This window comes from Eptesicus fuscus, chromosome 21 (assembly GCF_027574615.1).
Source record: "Eptesicus fuscus isolate TK198812 chromosome 21, DD_ASM_mEF_20220401, whole genome shotgun sequence".
NCBI lineage: Eukaryota > Metazoa > Chordata > Mammalia > Chiroptera > Vespertilionidae > Eptesicus > Eptesicus fuscus.
This window is the reverse complement of record NC_072493.1, coordinates 46,058,180-46,066,675: the sequence shown is the minus strand read 5'-3', so window position 1 is coordinate 46,066,675 and position 8,496 is coordinate 46,058,180. Positions and strand designations below refer to the sequence as shown.

At 45.4% G+C, this 8,496-nt stretch overlaps 1 protein-coding gene across 1 annotated transcript in view; it reads right to left on the bottom strand.

Annotated features, from left to right (window-relative positions):
• Nucleotides 1-4,261: 4,261 nt before the first annotated feature.
• The window catches only part of LOC129147648 (zinc finger protein 773-like), a 123,378-nt gene continuing 119,143 nt past the window's right edge, over nucleotides 4,262-8,496 (bottom strand). Inside the window, exon 3 of the mRNA XM_054710577.1 lies at nucleotides 4,262-4,483. Within this exon, the coding sequence (XP_054566552.1) occupies nucleotides 4,410-4,483 (74 nt within the window). The 3' untranslated portion in view covers nucleotides 4,262-4,409. The remainder of the gene's footprint in view (nucleotides 4,484-8,496) is intronic.

Genomic DNA, 8,496 nt, shown 5'->3' with positions numbered 1-8,496 from the left:
TCCAGGCCAGGTCCCCAGCACCATCAGCTCACACGTCCTCTTTCTCTAGATGTGCTCACCACTGTGCAATGTCTTCCTTCTTCAGACCCCAAGTTCACTCCCTCAGCTCTGCCCCCTTCCTACTCCATCCCATTAGATCAACCATGAACTTGGCATGTGGTATCCCAGAGTGCTTGTACTGCAGCCTGATGCTGAACCACCCGTCCTCTGAGGGACCCCACAGCCGGGAAAGCCCCGATGAGGCTGTGACGTCCTCCCTGCAGCCTCTGATCTGTCCGCCAGTCCTCACGGCCCACACCCTCAGGGAACCTCAGATGCCAGTCAGCCCTGTCCTCTCCGCCCTGCACTGGCTGTGCCTCAGAAGCCACAACGCTCCTCTCTGCCCTCCGCCTTCCTCACGGTCCTCCACGCGGACTGAGCTGCAGGACGTGACAGGCGCCCGCACCCGGGCGGTCCTGTTCGGTGTGAGGAGGCGGTTGGGCCCGGGAGACGCGCACTCACCTCAGCCCCGGGCCTCTGGGCGGGCGCCGCCATCGGACAGTTTGTGCGGAGCCCGGGGGGAGCGGCGGGAGAAGCGGCCGCCGCGGGAATGGCGGTGCCTGTCCGGACCATGGAGCGGGTCACCCGGGTGGGGACCCCGAGCTTCACACCCGCGCGTGTGCTGTGTGCACCCCGACTCTCGCGCCTTCTCTGTGGGGGCATCTCCACCGGGACCCAGCGATCTGGAACCTCCAAACTGGGTGCTGACAGCGTTTGGGTAGAGCCAAAATGCCCGCAGAGAGGATGCCGGAAGTCCCGCCCCTTCGACTTAAGCTTCGCTGGAAACACCTTTTCTGACTCTTCATTGGCTAAGCTGTTGGTATACCACGCAGGGTCTTCTGGGTAATGTAGTCATTGAGTCCGAGAAAGGGATCAGGGTTCCCCCCCCCCCCCCGCCCCCGCCCCCGCATCACTCCTGTAGAAAACACAGAGATCATCACTGCAGGGGTATGAAATGTCACGTCCTCAGGAGAAACACATCTTAAAAATTTCTAAAGAAAGTTGTCATCTTTTCCTGGTGAAGGGACTTGAGTCCATGTTGATGAAAAGATTATCATATGGCCTGTGGTATCCGAGAGTACTTGTACCATAGTCCTGCTGGATGCACGCCAACCCGTCCTCTGAGGGTCTCCACAGCCAGAAAAACCCGGATTGAGGCTGTGATGGCCAATGTCCTAGGTCAGTGGTCAGCAAACTGCGGCTCGCGAGCTACATGCAGCTCTTTGGCCCCTTGAGTTTTTAGCAAAGGCCAGCTTAGGAGTACCCTAATTAAGTTAATAACAATGTACCTACCTATATAGTTTAGGTTTAAAAAATTTGGCTCTCAAAAGAAATTTTAATCATACTGTTGATATTTGGCTTTGTTGACTAAGGAGTTTGCTGACCACTGACCTAGGTGGTCGAGGTTCAATTACCTGTCTGGTGTTTGCCCATTTCCAGCTTGATCCCCAGTTAGGGGGCTGCAGGAGGCAGGGGATGAATGATTCTCTCTCATCATCCATGTTTCTCTGTCTCTCCCTCTCCTCTTTCCTTTCTTTCTCTGAAATCAATTTTATAAAAACCATATTTAAAAGCACACACACTTTATCTGTGATAAAATATAGCAGTTTAATTAAAGAGACATGCCTGCATTAAAGTCTAAAAAATTTTATTACATAGGTAACCTACTTATACCATCGTATATGTATTTGACAAATATAACACAAGAATGGAGGCCCAGCCTTTGAAATAGAAAAGATGAAGGAACTCTTTTGTTTCATTGTAATTTTAACGTCAATGAAAATAAATTTTGGGAAAAGTGGGAGAATTTGTGAACAAAAAAGGGCTCCATGGAGGCCTGAGTGGCAGCCTTACCAACTCAGAAACCTAGGGTAACCACACAGGATAGTCTGAAATTAAAATTTTCTAAATAAAAGCAATTCATAGTGATAGTCACATCCTTGAGTAGTATTTTTCCCTAACAAATGTCAATCTTCACCTTAACTGAGCCTATCTCTAATCTATTTACATCTTGGATAACACACCTGATCACATGCTTTTGGAATTAACAAATAATTTCCTCTTCTCACCACCCACCCCCTTCAAACCACAAACACTGCAACAGTTTCCCCCTCCTCGTTACTGTTATGTTAATTGCTGACTGTTAGCTATCCTGTACCTCCTAGGGGCAAAAACACAATATTGGGGACTAGCTATGGTTATAGGAAATATTAATCATCCCATGTTAACTGTGATTGCCTCTTTCTGGTTACAGGAAGGACTTTCTAACCTGCTAGGAGTTTTATACCCCCTGGACCTGGGGGTCAATCTTGGACCTGGGAGTGAACCTTAGAAAGTGGTCCATTCTCACTGAAGAACTGCCTATTATCACGGAAAGACTAACGATCTTGTTGCCCAAACAATGGGGTCCCACCAGAGCCCCCATTGCCTCCTTCACCATGCTTATAATCTCTCCTTCCTTATGTAACCTTTTTAAAAATTATGTATATTTTTATTGATTTCAGAGAGAAAGGCATTGATTTTAGAGGGAGAGACGGAAACATCAATGATGACAATCATCCATTGCTGCCCCCTGCACACCCCACGCTGGAGACCCAGTGATTCCCTCACATGTGCCCTGCCAGGGAATTGAATCCTGAGCCACGCCTGACAGGCATCCTTATGTGATCTTTGTCCTACCCCACATAAGCAGCTGGCGTATGTGGGTGGCGGAGCAGATTTTTGTGGATGACCTGCTGCCCACCCGTATTGCCGGCAGTATTGGAATAAATGTTCATCTATGATTCAACCCTGTCTCTGCTTAATGGGCTCAAGTAGTGACAAGCTGACGAGACCCATTGGTTGTGCAGTTGCATACCCACCTATGGAAAAGAAGCATGTGTCTCTCATTTTTTGTCCAATCCTAGAGGTCACTCCTCCCTCTTCTTTCTCCTGCCGCCCTAATGTATCACCCATGTATTTCACGTAACCCTGTTATGCCTCCCCTTTTGCTTGTAATGTGTAAAATAAGTGCAAAATTGCCATTTTTCAGAGCATTGTACCATACCATTAGGAGTTTTCTTTCCGGCAACTGTCATCAGTTGGATCAAATAATTTCAAAAACAATTCTTACATGTTTGGAAGTTTGGTACATTGACAAATTGCATTCTGACAAAGTCATTGGTGTTTTTGTTGTGTGTGTGTGTGTGTGGTTTTTTTTTTTTTTGGTGTTTTTGTTTATGTGAAAATGCTATTATAATTAGCATACTGACAGGGAATTTTTCCTTTACAGACATATTTAAGATGAAAGGTTAGATGGCATTTTAGACAATCTCAACGTGATGACATATTGAGTGTAGTTAATGAGCCTTAGCTGGTAGTAAATAGAATTAATCCACCACATTCTTGATCAGAGTGGGCCACCAGCACAGGACAGATTCACACCCTGCGGCAATCTGATTTCCAGCCTTAAACTCCTTTGGCACCCCTCCTGGAACCCCAAGGGGATCTGTGTGTATATGGGGACCACAGGAGCCCCCTGGACTCGCTCCTCTTCTTAGTCTGTCTGTTGAAAAAGGTTTACGATATGCCATCGTGAAAGGGATAGTCAATTTATCGGAGCGCAAGTTCCACTCCATTTGCTGGGCAAGGCAACAAGTCAGGGTCCCCCATAACACCACCAGACATCAGCACGGGGCATCAAAAGTGCAGCATGGCTGGCTTCTGAGGATACTCAGACATTTACGCTTCTGCATAAATTTCTCATGAACTCCGAAGACTTTTGTTTCCCCACTTGAGAGGCAGGAGGTATAGTTTACTTTGGAGGATGGCCGGATTGTATTTGGGGGGAGGGGGTCTTAGCTCTTTACCTTCTGTTGAATGGGAACAACAGGGCAAGACTTACAGTTTCCTCCTGATGCCAGGCAAGCACATATTCCATCCCGTTACTGTCTGAGGTCCATCCGAATGGGAATGGGACCACTTGGGCCTCTAGCCTTCCTGCCCCGCAAGCATTAACAGTTGCTTTTACTTACGGTGCCTACAGAATATTTAATCCATTCAACTCAGGTATTTATTGCCTTGTATCCTACTTGGATTTGCATGGTGGTGGCAGTGGTCTAGAGGATCTTGTCCTGTGACATCTACTCCTAAATCTAGTCCAAGCCAATCTTTTGACCTAAAGGCTGAAATATCCAAGTCATTCAAGTTATTTTTAACCAATAAATTTACTGGGTCAGCATGATCTGGATTGTACACCTTTCCCCAGCCCACATTGCAAGCCCCTACAATTTGCCAGATCCCTAAAGCAAATAGAACTCAGTACATGATGATGATTAAGACAGCTCAGTCTTTGGGGTCAATTTCAAGTGGATATGTCCTGGTATGGCTGTTCAAGTCGAGGTATGTCTGCCCTTAATCCGTGTACAATGGGTCCAACCTGGCTTTGCAGTCTGAACAGCAGTCTCTGTGATAAGCAAGACAAGGTAGGGTCTTTCTCAAGAGGGTTCCAACTTGCTTCCCTTCCAAGTCTGCATTAGAAGAAATGTAGTCTCCAGGTCCATGAGGATGAACCGGAAACTCAAGAAGAGGGGGCCATGGGTCAGGAGGCCTTTTAACCAGAGAGAGATTAAAGTAGAAGGGATACCCAGTACCTAGTTCTTAAGAAATTGGTTCCTAGTCTCCACTGTAGGAAGATCTTGTGGCATTCCAGGGCCTATTGGAATCACCTACAACCAGCTCTAGGTAAAAATAAACACAACTTTTCTTAATATTTAAAGCCTAGGAAGGCAGTCAAAGCCATTCTACCAAAAGATTACATAGCACTCAATTTAGAGTTGAAGATGGCTGCCAATGGGAAGGCAGACTGCAAGATAGTGTGTGAATGAGAGAACGAAAGAAGAGTGTGTGGTCGCTCGGGGAGCGTTTATTTGTGAGTTGAGGGACAGCTATATTCCAAGGAACTGTTGGGGATTGCCAGACGAGGTTCCCTGACAGGGCAGCCTCCACTGCTGCTGAAATCCCTTCCGGAGCAACGGGCTCTGACGCGGAGACCACGCCATGTTGAAGGGGAGAGTGGATGTTATTGGAAGCCTAAAAATCCCAGGAATCTACAACAACACCACCCAGTGAACAGCTGCGAACCCAGGACCACCAGTCCCCAATCAGCAGCGCGAACACGTGGATTCGGAGGAGCTCTGCACCTTCTCATGGAAAGGTCAGATTTTGACTAAGAGAAGGAGAGAGAGAACTACATAACCAGACACCCGGAGAAAAGAGATCATGGGGAGACAAAGAAACAGCCCACATGTGAAAGAAAAGGAGGCATCACCAGAAAAGGAAGTAAACGAAATGGAGGCAAACAACCCGTCAGAGAAAGAATTCAGAGAAATGGTCATAAGGTGGCTGAAAAGAATGGAAGACAAATTCGACAATATGTGTAAAAACCAAGAGGAAATGAAGAAGAACCAAGAGGAAATGAAAAATGACATCACTGCTATAAAGAACTCAATAGAAAGCACCAACAGTAGACAACTAAAAGACAAAACAGACATCATCCAGAACCATAGGAAGGCTGGCTGAGTGGAAATTCTACAATTAGAAGGAAAGAGAAAAGCACACTGAGACTCAGATGAATAGCGAAGGTGCAGAAGTAAAGTGCAGAGGTACGAAGGCTCGAGCAAGGAAAGGGGCTGGCAACTGAGTATGCGGTTGTCTTTTTCAATCAGGAGGGAGACACAAGCTCCCAACTGCTCTGAACTCCAGTTCCGGGCGAGATTCTGGGGACCCAGACTCATATGGGGAGAAACTGGACCTTTTGGCATTGGGCTGGAACACGAGGGCGACTTTCTCTCAGAGGTGCTTGCAGTGATTACTGTGGGACACTAAGACCTGGGGGCCTCTTAGGGCAGGGCTGACAGTCAGCCATTGCTGTTTGCTCCGCCCTGTTGATTCCCTGAGACCCCACCCCACCCAAGCTGTGGGTAGAGGCTTTTGCATATGAATGGCCTGGCCCATAACAATCTATAATAACCTAACAAACTGCAGCAGGGTCAGACAGCCCCAGAACTTCCAAAACAAGGGCCAAGGCTCCACAGCACCTTGCATTGCTTCACAGCTGGGCCTCATCTGGGCACCTCCAAAACCCAAACAAAGAAGAGGAATCTGCAGATGTCTGCATAGCTCCTGCTGGGTGGCCTTGGGCAGAGGCTAACTTTGCAACTCCTTGGAGATCCAAGAGCCAGTGTACCCAGTGGTCAGAGTGGGACCATCCAGATTACAACTCCTCAGATCCATAAGGGACATACTCAGGGGGCAGACTCAGTGATCACTAAAGCCCCACTGAAACAAATCTTGCCCCATAAGGTTGTCTTCACCACAGAAGTTCTCCCATTGTAGACACAACTGATCCTCACAGTCAATTGGCCTGGAGGTCAATTCCTTCCAGTGATACCAACAATAATCAAGGCTTAACTACAACAAGACTGTGCACACAGTCTACAAAGAGGTGCACCAAGAGTGTCCACCTCAGGTGACTGGGGAGGTTGAGCCAATGGGCCCAATAGGAAACCTACCACACGAAACCACGCTATCAACACATGGAAGCAGCCAAAATATGGAGACAAAGAAACAGGTCACAAATGACAGAAATGGAGGAAAGCAAACTACTGGATATAGAGCTCAAAACCACAGTTATAAGGTTACTCAAGAATCTTCTAGAAACCACCAATAAATTTAGTGAGACCCTCGAGGATATGAAAAAGGACCAACTAGAAATTAAGCATACACTGACTGAAATAAAGAATAATATACAGAGATCCAACAGCAGACTAGAGGATCCCAAGAATCAAGTCAAAGATTTGAAATATGAAAAAGCAAAAAACACCCAACCAGAAAAGCAAGAAGAAAAAAGAATCCAAAAATATGAAGATAGTGTAAGGAACCTCTGGGACTACTTCAAGCATACCAACATCTGAATTATGGGGGTGCCAGAAGAGAGAGAGAGCAAGATATTGAAAACCTTTTTGAACAAATAATGACAGAAAACTTTCCCCACCTGGTGAAAGAAATAGACTTACAAGTCCAGGAAGCACAGAGAACCCCAAACAAAAGGAATCCAAAGAGGACCATACCAAGACACATCATAATTAAAATGCCAAGGGCAAAAGACAAAGAGAGAATCTTACAAGCAGCAAGAGAAAAACAGTTAGTTACCTACAAAGGAGCACCCATACGATTGTCAGCTGATTTCTCAACAGAAACTATGCAGGCCAGAAGGCAGTGGCACAAAATATTCAAAGTGATAAATAGTAGGAACCTACAACCAAGACTACTCTACCCAGAAAAGCTATCATTCAGAATTGAAGGTCAGATAAAGAGCATCACAGATAAGAAAAAGCTAAAGGAGTCCATCACCGCCAAACCAGTATTATGTGAAATGCTGAAGGGTATTCTTTAAGAAGAGGAAAAAGAAGAAAAAGGTAAAGATATAAATTATGAATTACAAATACATATCTATCAACAAGTGAATCTAAAAATCAAGTGAATAAAAAATCTGATGTACAGAATAAACTGGTGAATATAATAGAATCAGGGGCATAGAAAGGGAGTGGACTGACAATTCTCGGGGGGAAAGGGGTGTGGGGAGTGTGGGAAGAGACTGGACAAAAATCGTACACTTATGGATGAGGACAGTGTGTATGTGGGGGGGTAAGGGCAGAGGGTGGGGTGGGTACCGGGTGGAGGGGAGCTATGGAGGGAAAAAAGAAGAACAACTGTAATAATCTGAACAATAAAGATTTATTAAAACAAACAAACAAACAGTAGACTAGAAGAAGCAGAGGACTACATCAGTGAGCTAGAAGACAAGGTAGGAAAAAATACCCAAGCAGAGCAGCTTCTAGAAACAAAAATTAAAAAGCAGGAGAGCCTAAAGGAACTTTGGGACAAAGCGAAATGAAACAACATCTACATAATAGGGGTGCCAGAGAAAGAAGAACAAAGTAGGTGGGATCTCAATACCAGACATCAAGCTGTATTACAAAGTGACTGTTCTCAAAACAGCCTGGTACTGGCGTAAGAACAGACATATAGACCAATGGAATACAATAGAGAACCCCAAAATCGACCCAAACCACTATGCTCAATTAATATTTGACAAAGGAGGCATGAACATACAATGGAGTCAAAACAGTCTTTTCAATAAATGGTGTTGGGAAAATTGGACACATACATGCAAAAAAAAAAAAAGAAAGAAAAGAAACTAGACCACCAACTTACACCATACACAAAAATAAACTCAAAATGGATAAAGGACTTAAACATAAGACAGAAAACCATAAAATACTAGAGGAATCTACAGGCAGCAAAATCTCACACATATGCTGAAGCAATATCTTCACCGATACTGCTCCTAGGGCAATGGAAACTAAAGAGAAAATAAGCAAATGGGACTACATTAAAAAAGAAAAAAAAAAAAAA